This window comes from Chrysemys picta, chromosome 24 (genome assembly GCF_011386835.1).
Source record: "Chrysemys picta bellii isolate R12L10 chromosome 24, ASM1138683v2, whole genome shotgun sequence".
Lineage (NCBI taxonomy): Eukaryota > Metazoa > Chordata > Testudines > Emydidae > Chrysemys > Chrysemys picta.
Genome location: NC_088814.1, coordinates 6,453,907 through 6,474,991, shown reverse-complemented (window position 1 = coordinate 6,474,991; position 21,085 = coordinate 6,453,907). Strand labels below are relative to the sequence as shown.

The window sequence follows — 21,085 nt, the reverse complement described above, 5'->3', positions numbered from 1 at the left end:
AGTCCCAGCCCTACCTACAGGACCATGCTGCCCCCTCTACCCATCAGGTGATGGCTCCCTAATTGACCCCAGCTCTTCAGCTTATGCTCAGAAGCACAGAGGGAGGGAGGGCGGAGGGGTATTAGCCCTTTGATCCCTTTACAAGTGATGAGCTAGGTCGCAGGCTACAATGTAACACGCCACCAGGCTGTCAGTGCCCAAGGAATCTAATCAATAAACGAGACCAGGGGGTCGGCTGGTGAGCTGTAGCCCCCCTCCCATTCAGAAAGCTTTACCCACCCCACTGCTGCAGCCAAACGAAGCGGGGAGGGGAGCGAGGGGACAAGATACCTTTCTCCAAGTAGCTGTCTGGCGCCCACGCAGGTTCCTCTGTACCCAGGGGGGGAGGAGGAGGAGGAGGAGGAGGGGCAAAATCTTCAAACTCTGTCAAGCTTGGAGGAGGCGGAAGGGGGGGCTCCAGGAAGTCGGCACCTGGGGGAAAATCCCCAAAGAATCACTAGGGGGATGAAGTCCTAATTGCAAACCAGGCCAAGCGTTGCCAGCCGTGGTTGTTTTTATCTCAACTGTCCCGGTACTCGGTGGCTGTCTGGAAGCCCCGCCACCTGGCATCGTCTTAACCGGGAAACTCGGCTTTCATTTAAAAAAACCAGGGTGATGTGTGGGCGGTGGAGGACAGCTTGACAGCAGGGCCACTTCAGCCTCCAATGCCAGAAATCAGTACGAACCCAAACAGGATTCATTTTCAAATCTGATGATTTTTAAGCTTATCAACTTGTGGGGGCCTGATTCATGATTTAGAAAAAAAGCACAACGCTTGGGGATGGCCACCCTGCGACTGGAGCAGACAGATCAGTTAGGGAAGCCTCTTCCAGTGAATATCTGTTTTTCCTCCATAGAATAACTTCACTGGGGGTTTCAGAGTGGTCGCCGTGTTAGTCTGTATCCGCAAAAAGAACGAGGAGTCCTTGTGGCACCTTCGATTGACCCTATCCAGAGAGCCAGCAGATGGCCTAGGTGCTACGTAGGTTTCACTTAAGCCTCCTATGTTAAGTGGTGCATGCACCTTATCCAGCAAATTTCATCCTGTAAGTGGAGATTTGCTGAGGTCTTGGGGGCAACAGCTGAGCTCCGAGATTTGGGCAAAATTTCTGTTCAACAAATAATGGTGGGTTTTTTTTCCAAACCAAAAAACTTTTTAAAATGAAACAAAACAAAAAAAGAATTTTCAGAGTCTTCCCGCCCTTTTTGTTACTGAATACAATAAGTGATGTCTATTTTGATTTTATGCTATTTTCTCCCACTTCTTTTTTTCTTCTTCTTTATTTTGCCACTCAACTTTTACGGAACTTCCTCAGCGGGGGAAGGTTATTGCATGGCCAAAAGAAAAATGAAACTCAAACTCTGCCACTTTTACGTGCAAAAGCTGGGGCCATTTTGAAAAGTTACGGAGCGTAGTTTCAGGGGTTCGTTTGCCCCTTGGGCCAGGCTGTCACTTTCAAAAACGGCCCCAACTTTGGAAAAGGCAAAAAGAGGTGGGCCTGGGGAAACCATTACGTTCCGACAATTCACAATTTTTCAGGCACTTGTGGAAAAAAATTAATTGAAAAAACGGCTTTGATGCAAAATGGAAACAACTTCCATATTTCATTTTTTCTCCCCAAAATTGTTTTCTATCCTCTTTCAACCAGTTCTGCCTGTAACACCCCAGTGCTACGCTTGGCCACTGATGGTGCAAAGGTTCCAGCACGGCTCAGCGTAGGATACCACGCTAGTTGCCAGCTGATAGGGAGCATTCGACCTGAGGATAAGCCGTGTCAAATACAAACCCTACCTGGCATGGAGAATGGTGGAGGGACATCTGGGAGCGGCATCTCGAAACCGATGGGTGGTGGTTCGGGCATGTCTACAGGAGGCGGAGGGGGAGGTGGAGGGGGAGGCATTGTGTCTAGGTCCAATGGAGGAGGCACTGAGGGCGGCATAGGTTGTGCGACAGGCACCTTGGCATTGAAGTTGCCAGCTGCTCCACTGGAACTGTTGTGGGTATAAATGAGAGAGAGTGACATGGAGTCATATGTAACCAGACTCAAGGAGTGAATGCCAGCAGTTGAGCTAAAGCAGGGGCTGGGCAAATTATGGCCTGCGGGGGACGTCCAGCCCATCAGATGTTTTAATCCGGCCCTCGAGCTCCAGCCGGGAGGAGGTCGGGGGCTTGCCCCACTCTGCGCGTGCCTTGGCTCCGTTCAGCTCCAGGAAGCGGCAGCATGCCCCCCGCCCTGGGCTCCTACGCAAAGGGGCAGCCAGGGGGCTCTGCACGCTGCCCCCGCCCCAAGCGCCACCCCCGCAGCTCCCATTGGCCAGGAACCGCGGCCAATGGGAGCTGCAGGGGCAGCGCCTGCCGATGGGGCAGTGTGCAGAGCCTCCTGGCCGGCGCTGTGCCTCTGCGTAGGAGCCGGAGGAGGGATGTGCCACTGCTTCTGGGAGCTGCGGGGGCAGCACCTGCAGACGGGACAGCCGCCGAGCCACCTGGCCATGCCTCCGTGCAGGAGCTGGAGGGGGGACATGCCGCTGCTTCCGGGAGCTGCTTGAGGTAAGCGCCGCCTGGAGCCTGCACCCCTGACCTCCTCCCGTGCCCCAGGGGCCGATTCCCCTCCTGCCCTTCAAACCCCTCAGTCCCAGCCCGGAGCACCCTCATGCACCCCAAACCCTTCATCCCCAGCCCCTCAACCCCCTGCTCCAGCCTGGAACTCCCTCCCACCCTCTGAACTCCTCATTTCTGGCCCCAGCCCAGAGCCCACACTCCCAACCGGAGCCCTCTCCGAGCCCCCTCCCACACTGCAACCCCCAATTTCAAAAGCATTCATGTCCCACCATACAATTTCCATACCCAGATGTGACCCTTGGGCCAAAAAGTTTACCCACCCCTGAGCTAAAGAGTAGTCTAGCCTCTCTGTGCTACCGGGTTATACTGAAAATCTGGCTCATTTCCTACCAGCCTCTCTGTGTCAAGGCGCCTGCACCCAGTCAAGAGCCTGCCAAAGTGACACAAAACTAGCTGCAATAGGTCTGAAACCTCCTCCCATTGCGTCCAAAAGAGGGACACCTGCCTGTGATGGTGTGATTCTGTCTGCCAACTGGATTAGCTGCATCTGCAGATAAGGCGGGATTCAGAAAGGCAGCATTGCTGGGGCAAGGGGCGTAGAGAGGATGGCAGGAGAAGCCTGGGCGTAGTTTTCAAGATGACCAGGCAAGAGACTCTATGCCGAACTTTATTAAAGCACTTTGGGATCCTCCAATGGTCAAATGACCTGCTGCCGTGATTCGATGCATTCCAGATGCAAAGGACGGTTGGATTAAATTCCCAGTAAATAGCACCACTTTTCTCCTAGGGGGAGACACAGTCCAAGCAGGGCACCTGGCCCCCAGGGGAGACTAGGTGCACAAAACACCTGAACTACAGCTCCCATGAGGCACGGCGGGAGCACTTCTCAAGCAAAATACATTTTCCCGCAAGGGCAAAAAAGCCCAATGTCCAACCAGCTCCACTCATTTTGTCCCAGGTCAATGGGAAAAATATCGGGTGAGAAGCTGAATGAAACAGGAGCAGAGGAGACCGAGAACTCAAATGGAAAACACACCCATAATAGGCACTAAGTAGAATCAGTGACTATTCTGCCTCACTAGATGGATTAAAGCTGGTTGAGATATTTTGAGCAAAATGTTTTTCCACTGAAAAATAGTTTTAGTGACGACATCTGAATGTTTCGCACAAAGAGTTTGGTTTTAAACGACATTTTGAATGAAAACATTCAAAACGAAAAGCAAAATGTTTGTTTCATTTTGAATGACGCTTTTCATTTTCATTTTTGATTTCTGGAGTGTGGAATATTTGGTCTGTGTTTTCTTCTCTTTCTCCTTTTTCCGTTTTACTTTTTTCCAGCAGAAAAGGAGAGAAATGGGAGGAAAGCCTCCCCTTCCCAACTGAAAACCCTGAAATATTTTGGTTTTCAAAAATTGAAATTATGAATAGAAAAAAAAATGAAAGTTTTAGTTTCAAAATGTTTCTTGCTGGAAAAAAAAAACCCCCAAACCCTAAAATATGTTGTCAAAAAATTTCAAGTGAAAATGTTTTGGACTTTTTTGCAGGAATTTTTTTTTTTAAAGTCACTCGCTCCAATATAGACCATACACATGGTTCCCATCTGGTTAATCGAGCTTTTGTGTATGGGTGAGTTCTCCTATCCCCAATTCACAGTGTTTGATCTATAGCTGGAAACCCACATTTTCTAAACTTTCCTTGAGCAGTGGTTAAGGGGTGATTGGTTACACTCTATAAATTCCTACAAGGGGAACAAATATTTAATAATGGGCTCCTATCTAGCAGAATGAGGTATGGCACGATGCAATGGATGGAAATTGAAACGAGACAAATTCAGACCAGAAATAAGGCATACATCTTTAACGGTGAGCGTAATTAACCACTGGAGCAATTTACCAAGGAGTGTGGTCGATTCTCCATCTCTGACCCTTTTAAAATCAAGATGGGATGTTTTTCTAACAGATCTGCTCTAGGAATGATTTTGGGGAAGTGCTATTGTAACCCACACACCTCCTGAGTGTGGTGCTGTGTCCCCTCTAGTGGCACCAAAACCACTTAAGAGATTAGTAAGTCTGCTACAGCCTTAGCTAAAGGCCATGTGGTTTTTAGCTCATGCAGTAGAGGCTGATGCATTTAGCTTCAGAGGTCCCAGGTTCGATCCCGCCCACAGACGACTGGGGTCTGGTCACACTATCTCCTGTGCTACACAGGAGGTCAGATCCCAATGGTCCCTTCTGGCCTTGGAGTCTATGAGGCATGAAACAGACACGGTTTTAAACTAGAGAGAGGAACGAATGTTTCCCCAATGTTGCCAGGAGGTTCACTCAGCCCCACATTCCCCTCAAGTCTCCCAGCCCCCGACCAGGATGGCTGATGACTTCTGGGAGCTTGGGCAAGCTACCTGAGGGATGTTAAAGATGATGTGGAGGACGCCGTTGAGAGTTTGCCTTCCGGAACCACAGGCAGTTGAATGGGCTCTGGGACACGAGAGTTTTTCCTGCAGTCGGGACAGACACAAATCCACAGTCAGACCCCCAGTTCATCTTGGGGAAGAAACTCATTGCCCTTTCTCTGCTGAAAGCAAGGCGTTTTTATTCTGAGTTTGGCCTGAAAGTATCAATGTCAGAGCTGCGGTGATTCGGTGTTAGATTGTCATGATGGTATAAAGAGAATCAGTGTGAGGCAGTGGGCAGATCACTAGACTGGGACCCAGGAGACCTAGGTCCTAGTCTCAGCTCTGTCACTGACCTGCTGGGTGACCTTGGGCAAGTCACTTCCCCTCTGTTTTCCCCTTGCCCTTTTTCCTGTCTAGTCTACCGGGGCAGGGACTGTGTCTCACTATGCGCTTGTACAGCACCAAGCAAAAAGGGGTCCCAGTCTGCCCATAGCAGTAACAGCAAATGGCCTTTTGCACGGAGCAGGGCCCCGTACAACCAGATAGCCAATGAAAAAATTAAACCGGCTTCCCAGAGATGGAAATCTTCACCTTAGAGTAAAACTACTCCGTGCGCTTTCAGCCTGACAAATTGAGGCCCTGTGTTCGCCTCCGCCCAGGTCCAGCAAAGGCAGGGGAAATACAACCTCTCCCTTCCCCTGGACTCCACCTGGGTGCCTCACCTTGATACCCACGCCCTGCGGCCACGAGGAAACTGGCTGATGACAGTTTTCTACAACAGGCACCAACTTTACGGCACTGATAGGGCTCTGGAGGGCCTGAGAAGGGAGGTCAGTCTCCAGGCCCATTCAATACGCTGGGTGGCTTAAAGGCAGCGGGCTACATTCATGAAGAATCCTAGGTGCCAAGCGAACTTTCACTGCAGAAACGTAGGTGCCGAGCAATGCTGGTCACTTAGAGAGCAGGGGCAGTCGGGCAGGGGGTTATGAATCCCCGATTCTGGGATTTAGGTGCCTAAAGTGCCTAAGACCTTTCGTGAATGTAGCCCAGCGTGTCCTTTACAAACAGTTCTTCCCCCAAACGCTACAGCTGCACTAACGGCACAGCTGGAGGAAGATTTTCCAACGTTTGGAAATGCTGATTTGGCAAAAATCAAAATGTTGCTCTGGGACGTTCTGCTGTTGTCAACATTTCCCACAGAAAATTATCAAAACCTTTTTGTTTCGACGCAGTTGAAACGTTTCAACTTGTATCCCAGGATGTATTTTATAGTTACTCTGTAATCGCCTACGCAGAACGTTTTGATAAGGTTTAAATGGAATTTTTCCCGAAATGAAATATTCTGGAATATCGTCTCGCAAAAGAGTCCAAGGTTTCTACTTTATCATCCCGATTCAGAATGAAACTAAATTTTGAAATCTCAGCATTTCCCCCTGGGACAGGAACGTGGTCCGTGATGGGGGCTCCTAGGTGCTACACCAATACAAATAATAATCCTTTCATTTTTGGCCAGCTCAGCTGCAAGGTTTGTGGCTATGTCTGGACTAGTATTATTTTGGTCACACTCTAGTCAGGGCACATTTATAAATGGCTTACAAAGGGTTAATGCTATAAGCATGTTACTGATGTGAGTAGACTCTGTTATAGATGGGCATATGCAGGCCAGTAGGTGTTTCAGAGGGTGATAAGCCATGGCTAAAAGCAACCTCCTGACCGATTGGACTCTACAACAAACGATCAATCATTTAGTAAAACATCTATCAATTTTTAATTAACCCTTTCTAGACCCTTTATAAATGGAACCTTACTGTGAAAAGCGTGACCATTATTTGCATAAGGGGCAGTCTCAGGCAGATTTTGAACCTTCGGGGGCTGATCTGAAAGGTTTATTTTCCAGTGGGGAGGGGGGGGAATCTTGCCACCTCTTTATCAGGCTTGTGTCTCATTTAGGACAGGACGGTGGGCGGAAAGTAGGGCAGTGGGACTGCCAGGTAGCAAGTGCAAGAGAGTGGTGCCATCTCACCCCAGGGTGCCCGTAGACTGTCCAGATGACATCTTGGATCCTTTCCGAGTCAAGGTTCCCGTTCGTGACAACTGCGTGCTCTGGTCCTACAGCCAGGGAAGAAGAAAGAAAGAATCTGAGAGAGAAGCAAATTAATTTGTGCCCCCTGTTAATGATGAGCCAGGGTGCTCGCAACAGTCTCCACTTCTAGATTACACAGACAACAAGGCCTTGCTGATGTAAGCCGGGTCTGAATGAATTCTCCCCTGACAGCTAGCTGGGAGGGGGAGAAACTTCAGGAGCAAACTGTATTTACATGAACATATAGATGTTTAGATATCTGCTTAGATATCCAGCGGATAAAGCGGGGTTGCTCAAAGTGATCAATTTTGGCTGGTGTTGGGGTACAAATCGCGTTAGTACTGAATGCAGGGGTAGGGAAATGCTGTTGCCAATGTTGTTGTCATTATTGTATGAATAAAGGGGAGCAGAACTGTGCTTAACCTGTCCCAAATGAGGGGCTCCACCCTCAGTTGAAAGGACCTCGTTACGCCAGGGGCTCGAATGCCAGAGCCCTGGGAAAGTAAGAGGGGTGGGGACAGGTGTCCCAGCCAGGAGGTGTAGATGCTCTCTAAGGGTCCTGTCTGGTTTAACCTGTTCCTCCACACTGTTCAATGATAGAGCTAAACAGGCTTCATTAGGAACCTCTGTGATATGTTAAAGTGCTCCAATGAGAGCTGAAATCACCTGACATGGGGCAGTGTTTCTGCCCAGCCTGCAAAGAGCTGAAAATTACTAAGAGACTGAGCTGCAGAGGTCACAGCAGAAGAGGCGGGTGGCAGCTGACAGTCAACAGGCGAACGAGTGGGCTGGTGAGGCAGTGAGCAGAACGAGCAGCGGACGAGACAATAAGCAGTTGGTGAGGAACTGCGGCTGGGGGGGCAGCCAGCAGAGAGGAACTGCGGCTGGTGGGGCAGCCAGGCTGCAAGGAGCCACGGCTGTCAGGGCGGCCTGGTGGCACGGAAGAGTGGCTGGCAGGGCGGGCAGCCAGCCAGAGCAAGTGCAAACAAGGTGCCTTCTTCCCCAGGTGGGAGGTGAATTCACACAAACGCACCTCTGAACCCTGGGCCCTCGCTGACCAAGGACAACCACTGTGAGTGGGGTATGGTGGGGGAGCAGAGAGGGACACAGAAAAGGAACGTTTGGTTGTAGAACTCAAGAACATGAGGCGGAAGGCACTGCCCCACGCACTCTGGGGTGGGGGTCCTGCTCACAGTTTTATGATTATGAATCCTGCTTGTGGCATTCTCCCTAACGGATGTCGGGTGACTTCCCTCCTTTCATTAAACGTTTCTTTTCTGTCCTTGCAAGTGGGGAAGTATTGCCTCCCAGAGGCGCCCAGGGGTGCTGTGCAATTTTCCCAGGTCACTGCGTGGGGGCTCGAGCCCGTTTTGTGTTGTATTGTTGAAAAGGAACCCCTCGATATTGAACCCGGCCATGGTTGCTGCTGGCTCCACCTGGCAGAAGGGTTACACTGCTAATACTAATGCTTTGTGTTTCCTGCAGCTTTCATCAGAGGAATGTTGACAGTGGGGTGCTCTGCTCTGTCCAATGTTGATAACAGTCAGCTGTGTGGGTGTGTGCTGGCCTGGCTCTGCGCAGATAGCTGGCACAGCAGACCCCGAGGAAAACCCCAATGACCACAGACTCCGATAAGGTACGAAGGCACCCGGCCAGGTTTATTGCTAAACGAAACACAATCTCTAGCTCCCTGGATCAGATGTCTACAGTTCTTGCTAGTACAGATGTGCTCCCTGACAATGGACCGGCTCAGTCAGTGGCGGGACTTACCACTGCCCCCTAGGCCAGACCAAGACAACCCCTCAGAGGTCCATTTTTTTATACAGGTACAAACGAGTTACACATCCCTCCTAACGTATTGAGGTACAACCCCTCTACGTGTCAAGGTGCCGCCTATTACCTTGTACATGTTGGTTGGAACAAAACAACTCTATCCATCATATTATCCTTTTAACCCTGTCTTTAGGATGGGTCAGCATGTTCCTGTTATCTGAGGGGGAATGTGCTTGTGCTGGAGTGTTCTGGTACCATCCTGACACGTGTGTACATCACTTGTGCCCAGTTCCTTTTAGGTATGTGTGTTTTTGGAGCATCAGCCCTCTTCATGCCAGATTCTGTGAGCAGGGCCTGCCTCTTGCTCACAGCTTACCTTTGTTTTATATCAGCAAAGTCTTGACCATTACTTTAGCTCAGGCCTTAGGCCTCATACCAGGCCTCTGATACAAGGACTACAAAGCATTTTACAAACTTTCATGAATTCTCCAACCATCCCATGCCACCTTCTGAGGGGCAGGGGTAAAGTGCTTGGCCAAGGCCACACAATAAGCCGTGGCAAAGCCGGTGGTATAGGCTGGGTTAAACCTCTATGGCTCTAGTGGGTATAACCACTGCCCTTCATTTAAGATACTATTAAGAAATGGTTAAGCTCCTTTATAGCATCCCCCACCCAAAACACAGGCACACGCAAGTCTGGCCTGGAATTAGAACTATGTGGGCAGAGGGCTTTGCTGGTGATCTTCTGGGGTAAGGGTGGGTGTGTATGTGAGAGATAGAGAGAGATGAGACAAGGAGAGAAAGCACACAAAACCAGACAGAGCTACGCGCACAGCCTGGACAAGTACAGTGGGGTGCTGGCTAAAAGAGGCCTGGGGTTGTAATCAAAGAAACTATCTCCAGTTGTTTGGTTCCTCTGGTGTTCATGGAATCAGGACTTTGTAACTACACAAGATTGCATCAAAGGGCACCTGCCTCCCGCTGGAACAGCCTGTAAGACCCCAATTTGTGGCTAGCTGCTTGGGTCAGAAGGGGTGGCACTGGAAAGCGGCTCCAGGAGTCGTGATTTCCAGCTCTCTCTCATAGCCAGCATGCTATGCTCTCAGCCAGAGCTGGGAATGGAACCCATCCACAACTCCTGCAATCCTGCTCTAGCTAGCGGACTGTACTCCCTTGCTCAGGATCCCAGACGTCCAGCTCCCTGATCTAACCAATAGACCCTACTCCCTCCCAGAGTTTGACATAGGAGTCCTGTCTCACAGGGCTCCCGCTACCCCACACTGCCGAGGGAACCCAGAGAGTCCTGCCATGGCTACACAGATGTAAAGTAAGTTATACGGACAGCGACAGCGTCTTTCAAGTGCGAATGCTGCCGCCCTTTCACTGTCACAACCCACAGTCTTGTTGCTTCCAAGCAGCAGACCTGGCACCAGTAATAGCATGAAGTCTTTTTTCCCTTGTTACCAACAGGCAAAACATCCTAAAATATTAATACGCATTTCAGAATTGCCACTCTCCTCGCTATGCATCGCTGCATGTTTCTTTTGTACCCTGCCAGCACCGTGTGCTAGATCAAAACGAAACAGGACACGCTGTCAATCCACTGAGGAAGTTACATGGCTGCAGCTGTTAGGAGACACATGGTGAGAGAGACAAGGCCAGCAAGCCGATGCGCCACTGGTGAGAAGACTCTCGGGAAAGACGCCCCTTCAAATGGTGAGCATTGGCACGCGGTGCATCACTTCCTTTGCCAGGCACTTCTCCGGAGGAACAGAGCCCAAACTTGGTAACGCTGGGCTGGGAGTGTCCTACATCTTGTTACACACCCACGCAAAGGGCTGGGTTTCCCCTGGGGTGGAGCAACCGCAGGGGCAAATCTGGCCTCTTGATCTGTTCAGACTCTTGTTCACTTTCTCGGGACATTCCTACTGAGCAAGGCGCTAGGGTATTTCTGCCCCCGCTGCCCCATATTGGTGCGTGGCTCCTCTTATAAAGTGTCGTGCCTGCTGGAGTGCAGCAGGATGAGTTTATCTGAGAGGCTCGGGAGGAAGATGTCAGAGTAGAACGTTTTTCCTGTCATTTGGCCTGAGGGTCTAGAAGAAAACAAGCAGGCCAAGCAGCTGGTCCTGAAGCCGGGACTGGATGGCTCAAGCCGTCGGGATACAGAGCCGGGTTGGAATAAAGCCCATGTTCATAGTGAGCTGTTCGGGGCCCACACTGCTGGGTCTCCGCCCAGCAGCATCCATGCAATCAGCAGGAAGTGGCTCCCTCAGCAGAGCGCCAAACTAACAGGATCGAGAGGCGTGAGCTGAGGCCAGGGTGGAAGAAGGCTGGGCCACCATATTGACAAGCATGGCTACACATCTTTCTGTGGCTAGCCAGGCTGGACAGCCGTGCAGCCAGTGTCTGTCACCAGTGCCACGTTCACCTGCCCTTTCAAATAGTTAAAGGGAAAAATAATACCAACTGGACAAACCCAAACCCTAAGGAAAACCCTCCTACTCCGGTAAACGCAGCAGTTTACTAGGGGCCAGGAGCCAAGAGAACATTACCCCACAGGCTAAGACGGTCACATGAATTCACGGACTGCCAGTAGGTGCTGAGGCTTTGACAAGACGGCCATCGGCGTCGCACGGGGAGCTGAGCACGTCGGAAGATCTGGCTTTTATTTAGCTCCCTCGACGGAAGCGAAGCTCGTTGGGAAAAAGTCTCACATCTGCCATATACAAAATAGTACTGAGGAAGTCCTTCAGACCGAGGGGGCTGATCACTTAGCCACAGGGAGCAGCGGAAAGCATGCAAGAGCTGGGTGGAGGAAGCAGCCCTCGGCGCTGTGCTGAGCACGCCGCTGAGAAAGCGGGGGCGATCGTGGGAAAAGAGAGCCCGAGCAGACAACTTCCCGTGTCTGCATTAAGCCAACCGTGGCAGTTTCGATTTCGGGTGGTTACGGTCGTCTCAGATTGCCGGGCACCTAGTTGATGAAACCCTCACGCATGGGGATTTTTTTTTTTTCTTTTTGGTTTCTTAAAGGTGATTCACAAAGGAGAAAAAAAAATAGGGCTTGTTATGGCACTTTTGCTGCTTTCAGAAGAAATACCTGAAGGGATTCAGGCATCCTCTCCCCTGGAGAACTCGCCGGGCGACTGGAGAACTGAGAGGATTCTAACACTACAAATACCAAGGGAGCAACATCAGAGTCGCCCAGAGAAGAAAGGATTTTTAGTCGGTGTCTCAAAAGCAGCAACAACAAAGTGCATAATGGCTATTGAATCGAAAACCTGGGGGAGCAAAGTTCCTTGGTAAGAACTCAGCATCCCTCCCCGCCCCGACTCCGTTCAGGGATGAGAAAGCCATGCACACATCCCTGACACAGCCAAGAAGTTCTCCATCAAAAACAGGGAAGGCCAAAAAAATAAAATAAAATAAGCAGCAGCAGAAAGACACCCTTGCAGATCATTTTACTACGTCGTATAAAAAGGGGCACAAATCCATTTTCTTTTTCTTTGGCAAATCATCTTTGCCAGCAGAGTCTGAGCAATACGCGCCGGGGAGACAGCAATGCAGCACCCAGAGAGATGTAGAGGATGGGTGGCCCAATGGTTAGGCCAAATAGCAGATCACGCCAACACCACCTTTACCCCTTCCACTCTGGCTCCAGCTCCTGCCAAGGCTTCCATCTCTCATCGAGCTCTGCTCCTGTTCCTTTCAAAGAGGAAGAGGAGGACTGGACTGTGGCTCACCAGAGGACGCTAGCTGTCCACAAAGGAAGCGCTTAGAGACGCTGTGTCTGTCTGCCTGTCTCTGCGTGAGTCATCAGAACTCCTGGTGTGTCTCACATACACTCACGCAACCCCACCAAACTCACGAAGCTTGTCCAAGTGGTGAGGGCAGGATTTGGACTCTAGTGTTTTCTACAGCAATTTTCTTGTGACTGGATTGTAATGTCTGGGTAAAATCCCTTCCATCCCTTTTATTGGGACTCTGGAATGGCTGACTGAGAGGCAGACATCGCAAGGTTTTATACAAGACCCTACTTCACATTGGGATTGGACGCTTTGGGATTGGGATTGTTGCGTCATCTGGATCAGCTGCAATGTTGGCTGCATTCAGGGAGGTGTGTGGGCTAGTGGCTAGAGCAGGGCTCCAGGAGAATTCTGGATTCTTTTCCCACTTCTGCCACTGACTCACTTTGCGGCCCCGGGCAACTCACTTCACCTCGCTATGCCTCAGGTCCTCCACCTGTTGTGGTGGGATAATAATTCCCTACCTTGCAGGAGTGTTTGAAGGGTTAGTTAATGTCTGTAAAACATGGTGGAGCCTCTTGAATCAAAGGGAAAAGTTACATACTCTGAGTGCACCGTAACACTTCAACTAGCAGAAGAAGGTCTAGCATGACCCAAAGGCTGGAAGCTGAAGCTAGACAAATTAAGACTGGAAATGAGGCATACATTTTTAACTGTGAGAGTTATTAATCATTGGAAGAATTTACCAAGGGTCATAGTGGATTCTCCGTCCCTGGCAATTTTTAAATCAAGTTTAGATGTTTTTCTACAAGAAAATCCTCCAGGAATGATTTTGGGGCAGTTCTCTGGCCTGTGCTCTACAGGACGTCAGACTAGATGAATCTATGAAGAGGGAATAAAGAGGAATTCAGTGAAGCTGAGAGCTCTTTACCTTAGTCCGACAGGCCAAGACTTTCAGAGGCGACGCGCGAGTCGGGGTGCCTGACTTGCCAGACATTGAGGACGGCTGATTTTCACAGGGCCAGGCACTTTCTAAACCCGGCCTTTTCAGGTGTGTCAAGTTGGGCCCCCAAAGAAAAATTGGAGGACCTCAAACAAAATGAATACTTTCAAACTGACGACCATACTCTTCTACGGCCGGGTTGGATTATTGTGATCATCTAGCAGCCTGACCTGTGTAGCACCCATCACAGAATCTCACCCAGTGCAATGAGTCTTCCCTGCGATGTAAGCAACACCATCAATCCCAATAACTGCCAACTGAACTAGCGCCTCTTTCGTTATTGAGCCTGAGTGTGATCACTTCAAGCTCCCCGTGACCTGGGACACAGCAGGCTGGATTTCACCTGGGGTTTATTCTGACCTTTATCCCATGACCGACGTCATCCAGGATGCTGAAGTTGAGGGGTTTCCTGTAGTAAGCTTCCAGGGGTTCCTGATATGTTGGATAGATGATTTTCTGGTAGTGGGGGGGCCTCTTGCAGACTGTCAGCGTTCCAATCTCCCGACGAGCCACTTTCTCCTTGTGCACGTCCACCATCTTTAGAGAGAGACAATCGTCACCCGTCACTTTCCCCGCCAGGGCCTTTCCTCTTGGAGGAACCTCAAACCCCTGTCGTTATCCCACTAAGAGGCATGAGTTTCTACATCTGAAATTCGTGGGGCTCCAGAAGCACTCTTCCCCCTAAATGAGAGGCTCTTGTGTGGAGACCACAGGCCTGGGAGCCAGGACTCCTGGGGCCTCTTCCCAGCTCTGCAATGGTCCTTAAGTCCCAACCCCTCTCGGTGCCTCAGTTTCCCCATCTATAAAGTTGGGGGTTGAGGGGGCAGGGAAGGGTTGCTGCCTCCCGGGGAGGGGTGGTGAAACTTAATGAGGGCCTGCTCCTGAACTCCGTGGTGCAGTTCCCACACTTTAATGCTGCAGGATCAGGCATGTGGGGGCAGATGCTGAGCGGAGGTAAATGGACACAGTTCCATTGACCTCAATGGAGCTACACCAATTTACACCTGCTGATGATCTGGCCCTTCACGTTCAGAAAGTCCTTTGAGAGCCTCACTCAAGACAAGCAAAGGCCCCAGCTCTTTAAATTAATCCATTCCTCTGCAGTTTCCTGAGCAGATTTTTTTTACCCCCCTAATTATTATTCTCCAGCTAACAGGAAAGTTACCAGGCAACTTTCACGCACAGGAAAAGGGCTGGCTGTGACTGAACGCTCGACACGCATCCGTAGACTCCAGGAGGATAAGGATGGGGGTGGGGAGCAGTCAGATACACACCGTCTTGCTGGGCAGAGAGTCAAGCCCTTCAGCCAGCTATGGGGCCGTCTTTCCTTTGCGGTAAGGGACGGCCCACACGAAGTTAGCAGCTCGCTATTCTGTGTGTCAAACTGAACAGGGCTCCTGGGAGCAATTCCTGCAGGGCTTTCCCGCTTGTGGGGCCAAGGGGTCTTCGTGACACTTGCCTGCGTTGCAGGGTGTGCACGTGGGCTCGAAAACTGCTCTCGCTTACGTCCCAGCACAGGATTCTCAGGAGGTGCGGAGCACCCACGACTCCATTCAAACTCAGTGGGAGCGGCAAGCGGTCAGCCCCGCCCCCTGTGAAAATCAGGCCCCACTGTGTCCCCAAAGGGATCTGGGGCCTTTTGAAGGATCGCCAATTATTCTTCATGCTATGACAGCACCTAAGTGGCTTGATCAGGGAGGACAGCCTCATTGTGCTCGGCCCACATATACAAAGGACGGCTGTAGCCCCACCAATAGGAGTGACTGCAGGCTACAATTATGGAGTGGGGCACGTACAGTAGAAATCCCCCACGTGCCGGTATCAAACCCCGCTTGAACCAACAGCAGGATTTCAACCCCAGACTTTCAGCACTGAAAACACGAGCCTCTACCACATGAGCTAAAGGAGCGCTTTCATCAGCTGCCAATATAAACCTCTCCCGTGGACCAACCCCTCGCCTGGCGTCAAAGAGCCACATGTTTAGCGTGGCCCACCTGTGTGCAGCGCAGAGGTCAGAGGCAGCGGATGAGGAGTCGGAGAGTATGTCTCCGCTGCAATCAGAGGGGCGATGATCTAGTTGGCTCGTGTAACAAGCGAAGCTGCGGCAGCATGGGCTTGTACTCAAGCGGTTGGCCCATGCGGCTGCGGATTCTTTGCTGTTATTCACCATCTAGATCAAAGCTAGCTCGGGGATGTCTACACGTGCTGTAGTGTAGACGTACCCAGGGTGAACCACCCCCATTGTCTCTCGGCATTTCCCACCCACCTGCGCAACGCAGCAGACGTTGGCTTCCACCTGGTGGAGTTCACTTGCATGCAGGTCCAACAGTTGGAGGATGTTGCTGGCTAGATTGCTGATCTGGTATGCGACGCTAGCCAAGGACTGGGCACTGTAGGCCATGGTCTCCTCCAGCGCTTTCCTCTTGTCTGTTGCCTGGAACAGAAAAAAAAAAAAACGTTTGGGAGTCACCCTGGCCAGACTCTGACACCATCGTGATGGAGCAATATAAGAACCCAACCGAACGGGAGAGCCAGGAGACCTGTGTGGTCTCAGTGTCCGTAGGCTTCTCTGCCATTCTACCACTATAATCTTTAAGACGTTTTGGACTGGAGAGGCTCAGGGACTCGGGACTTGGATACCAGCCCTTTGGTATCTAGGCCAACAGTTCTGGTGTCTCGATGGAGGAGGCCAGTTTTCGTTTACATGGGAATGAAGAGCTGGTGTAAGGTGCTGGAGTGACCGCTCTGAAGACTACTTGCCCTGGGGATAAACACAGCATGGGTAGCGTCCGTGCAGACTCCTTCTCCTCCCTGTACTATCCCCAGCTAACATGCCTAGATGCTGCTCTGAAGAAACTGCCCTCTATCTCCATGGGCCATTTGTTCCTGGCTTCTCCACTAAGACAGCCAACAAGGGGGCCAAATGTGACATAGACACTTGGACCTAGGAACTAATCTATGACCACCAACTGCATTCACACAGCCCACCAATCAGCCTTCAGCTGTCAGTGGTGAAACAGACTGGATAGTGTCTATGTGAACCACTGCCCTTTGCTGGGTGGATCAGAACTGCTCGGCTGTATGTGTCATAAGCCCTCTACTGTCATGGAACATAAGAACGGCCATACTGGGTCAGACCAAAGGTCCATCTAACCCAGTATCCTGTCTTCCGACAGTGGCCAATGCCAGGCGCTTCAGAGGGAATGAACAGAACAGGGAATCATCAAGTGATCCATTCCCTGTCGTCCATTCTCAGCTTCTGGCAAACAGACGCTAGGGACACCAGCCCTGCCCATCCTGGCTAATAGCTATTGATGGACCTGTCCTCCATGAATTTATCTAGTTCTTTTTTGAACCCTGTTACAGTCTTGGCCTTCACAACATCCTCTGGCAAGGAGTTCCACTGTTTGACTGGGCATTGTTTGAAAAAATACTTCCTTTTGTTTGTTTTAAACCTGCTGCCTATTCATTTCATTTGGTGACCCCTAGTTCTTGTGTTATGAGAAGTAAATAACACTTCTTTATTTACTTTCTCCATACCAGTCATGTTTTTATAGACCTTAATCATATCCCCCCCTTAGTCATCTCTTTTCCGAGCTGAAAAGTCCTAGCCTCTTTAATCTCTCCTCATATGGGACCTGTTCCAAACCCATAATCATTTTAGTTGCCCTTTTCTGAACTTTTTCTAATGCCAGTATATCTTTTTTGAGAGGAGATGACCACATCTGCAACAGTATTCAAGATGTGGGCGTACCATTAATTTATATAGAGGCAATAGGATATTTTCTGTCTTATTATCAATCCCTTCCTTAATGATTCCCAACATTCTGTTTGCTTCTTTGACGCCTCTGCACACTGAGTGGATGTTTTCAGAGACCGATCCACAGTGACTCCAAGATCTCTTTCTTGAGTGGTAACTGCTAATTTAGACCCCATCATTTTATATGTGTAGTTGGGATTGTGTTTTCCACTGTACATTACTTTGCACATGGAAATTCCTTTTTAGTTCAAAGGTTAAATGCCTGCTTGTTTTGGAGCAGGAAAATCCCATGTTCTATCCCCACCATCACTTTGAAGTCCTGAGAGGCCAGAGTTTGAGACAACAATGAACCAGGGCCACAGGCAGAGCTGAAAGGTCCCATCGCCCAGCCCCAGCTCACTAGCGTGATTCCTTTTACAAAGAGCAAACCGGGTGGTGTCCCTGGTCAATTAGACCCTGAGGAGGATAGTTTATTGCTGGCCAGGGGTGGGGTTCTCAGGAATCAGAGCCAACTGACTGGGCGAAGGCGCCTTTAGAGACGACGTCTTTTAATTGGCGTCGGGCTTAATTTTAAGATGTTTCCTTCTGCTTTCCAAATGCATCAAACTTCCTTCAGCTGCGTCGACAGAACAAGAGCAGGTCACTGACACTCATTACTCAGGGACACTTGTCTCTGCCTGAAACTACACCGCCATTTCCCTCCAGCCCCACCCTGGCCTTGACAGGAGGATAAAGGCAGCTGTTAATCCCTGTTGGTCGGTATTGTATCCGTGCTGGTCCCAGGATATTAGAGAGACAAGGCGGGTGAGGGAATATCTTCTATGGCACCAACTTCTGGTGGTGAAAGAGACAAGCTTTCGAGCTACACACACCTTCCCAGACCTGAAGAATAGCTCTGTGGAGCCTGACAGCTTGTCTCTTTCACCGCCAGAAGTTGGTGCCATAAAAGATATTCCCTTGCTCGCCTTGTCTTGCTGTTACTCCAGACAGGGACGCCAGGGTGTTCTCACTTGGGAAGCGGAAACAAAACACCTAGGCTATGTCTACACTACGGCCTACGTGGGCAAAACTTATGTCGCACAGGGGTGTGAATATTCCACCGACATAAACGTTCGTGTGCACAGCGCTATGTCAGCGGGAGAGCTGCTCCCGCTGACATAGCTACCGCCGCTCGTGGAGGTGGTTTTTTTTATGCTGACAGGAGAGCTCTCTCCTGTCGGCATAGAGCGTCTTCACCATGCGCACAGCAGCTGTACGCGGTACAGCTGTGCCACTGTATGTATAGACATGGCCGGGACATGCTGGAAATGGGTCTTCCATTCCAGATGACCTGAGTGGAAACGAATGAACACTTGATGCAAAGGGCTCTGCGGTCAATGGTGAGTCTCCCATTGACTTTAATGGGCTATGGATCAGGCTGTAAAACCCCCATCTTCTGTGGGAACTGAAGGGAACAAACCAAAAGTCTTAGGTAGGTTGCAGCACTGTTTGCCTGTTGCTGTGTGACTGCAAGCTGTCCTCTTCTCAAGCTAAGCAGGGTCAGGTAAGCTTAGTTCTTAGATGCAGTCCTCTCGGGAAACCCTCAGCAGTGCTAGCCATGTGGTAGATAACATTCTCTGAATCAGTGCGTCCTCACGGTGTTAGCACACCTCCGCCCCGGGTGCTGATTTTCACAGAATATACAAAACCAAGCTGCCGGCCACCTGTGGTCATTCAAGATTCACTTCAATCATTGCTGTTTTCACAACAGCACAAGTGCTACCCTTGGTGTCCTGCCCAAATTCCAGCTCGAACAATTACATTCTGTGTATTGAAATCCCACCTCTGTTTTCAACTGGACACATTGTGATTCTTCTCTTTGTGCCCCGAATGGTTGTGTGGTGCCATCTGTGTTCCACCCCAGAAGTGGCTGCATTTAAGAGTGACTAGTTTAATCCCTCACACCAAGAGTTTGTACAGCCCTTTAGAATCCATATGGACCAAAGGTGGTTAAGACACACTGGACTTTGACTCCGCACACCAGGATTTAAATCTTGCTTCTGCCACAGACTCCCTGTATCTCAGTTCCCCACCTATAAAATGAGGATAACGCTCCCCTTGTTTATTTGGATTTAACTGTTTTGGCAGAGCACCCCCCAACAAAGAGCCCTGATATCAGCTGAGGCCTCTAGGTGCTACCACAATGCAAAGGAAATAAGCCTAGATACCAAGATCGTTCTCCACTCCCACCTGGAGAAGGGAAGGAGGTGGGTTTTAATTCCCAGGTTGCACATGGAAGGGAATAACGCTGCAATTTCTTCAATGAAGCAGTCACAGAAGAAGACAGCTGCTCCCTCAAGAACTATCACGGAAACATTGTGGCAGTGACTAAGCCAGAAACTGCAAAGCGGAGGCTGCCGCTTGCGGCTCTTGGGGTTCTGCTATTTCACAGGTGCGTGAGCTGAGCACAGAGTTTCAGCTTTTACCTCTGCGTTTCCTGACACGTGATTTTTGGGGTCACCGCGTGGAACAATCTCCTCCCCGCCCCCGCTGTATGTGAATAATTGGTTACTCTTCGCCTTTAAAAACCTATCTAGAAATTATGGCTGATCTAGTCTTTATCGCCATATAGTACAGCGCTTATACTTACAGACCATCAGGGTGGGCTTGTTGTTACGACTGGATGTAGAGACAGAAGATCCAGGTTCAATCCCCAGCTCTGCCACCCACAGACCCCGTGACCTTGGGCATGTCACTTCACCCACCTGTACCTTAGTTCCCCATCAGTAAATGGGGGTAACACTTTCTACTTAGCTAAGCTCATTGAGCTCTAAGGTGGAAAAGTGCTATATATATTATTATTATTATTGTGCTAGGCGCTGTACAAACACACAGGGCTTGTCTTCGCTATGGAAAAAGGTTTGTTCTTCACTCGAGTTAGCTAGTGCAAGATAGAAGCCTAGTGAAGAGCAGGCAGATGCTAGGTTCACAGACATTTGCAGGTCAAGTTAAAGACCAGACTCCCCAGGGGTTGAATTTGAGTTAAGAACACATCTTTCCCCCCCGTGCCCCACCACAGTGAAGACATGGTCTCTCTGCACCTCGGAGCTTACAATCTAAGGACACAAGACACAGTAGATGGAGTGGTTTCTCGAAGATGACTGAGACCAGAATCCGGGTCTTTCAAGTTCCAGCCTAGTGTGCTAGTCACTGGACCATACTGTCTCTCCAAAGGTAAGATGATTTTCTTTCCTTCTCTTTTTACTCTGCACAGACAGCCCCATCTGATCCTTTGCATAAGAGCGTCCGAAGTTTTCATACCCCTAACAGCATGCCCGAGATCTCTGCACCTGCAGCATCATGCTTCTGCCCCTCCGGGGCACATGCCCAATCAACCTAGGGGAAGCCCAGCACACACTCTCCCCAGTCCCTGAATGCCTGCTGCAGCGCCATGGAGCTCAGCATGGTGTGCTGGGGCCAGAGAGCACACACCTACCTGCATGTAGTTGTTCTCACAGTAGTCGGCCACTTTGTGAAGTTTGCTGTAATTCTCCCTCAGGACTTGCCTGGCAGAGGGGATTTCAGTCTGCTGAAGTTTCTGCAATTCAGACATGCTGCTGCTTTGCTCTGTTCCCACTTCCTTCTCTGCGAGAGCTGCTGTCCTAGCCTGGTGTTTTGAACCTTGCAGCTCTCAGACACGCTGGTGCTGTCATTGGCTGGGGAGGAGCTCAGTCACGCTTCAACTGCCTTCAC

The 21,085-nt window shown here is 50.2% G+C and overlaps 1 protein-coding gene across 1 annotated transcript in view; it reads right to left on the bottom strand.

The window, feature by feature from the left end:
• The window catches only part of ABI3 (ABI family member 3), a 25,410-nt gene extending 4,447 nt beyond the window's left edge, over positions 1–20,963 (bottom strand). The window contains exons 1-7 of the mRNA XM_008162675.4: positions 20,829–20,963; positions 15,860–16,027; positions 13,954–14,130; positions 7,015–7,100; positions 4,998–5,093; positions 1,832–2,031; positions 331–471 (exon numbers count right to left, since the gene is read on the bottom strand). Of these exons, the coding sequence (XP_008160897.2) occupies positions 331–471; positions 1,832–2,031; positions 4,998–5,093; positions 7,015–7,100; positions 13,954–14,130; positions 15,860–16,027; positions 20,829–20,945 (985 nt within the window). The 5' untranslated portion in view covers positions 20,946–20,963. The remainder of the gene's footprint in view (positions 1–330; positions 472–1,831; positions 2,032–4,997; positions 5,094–7,014; positions 7,101–13,953; positions 14,131–15,859; positions 16,028–20,828) is intronic.
• Between the last annotated feature and the right edge of the window lie 122 nt (positions 20,964–21,085).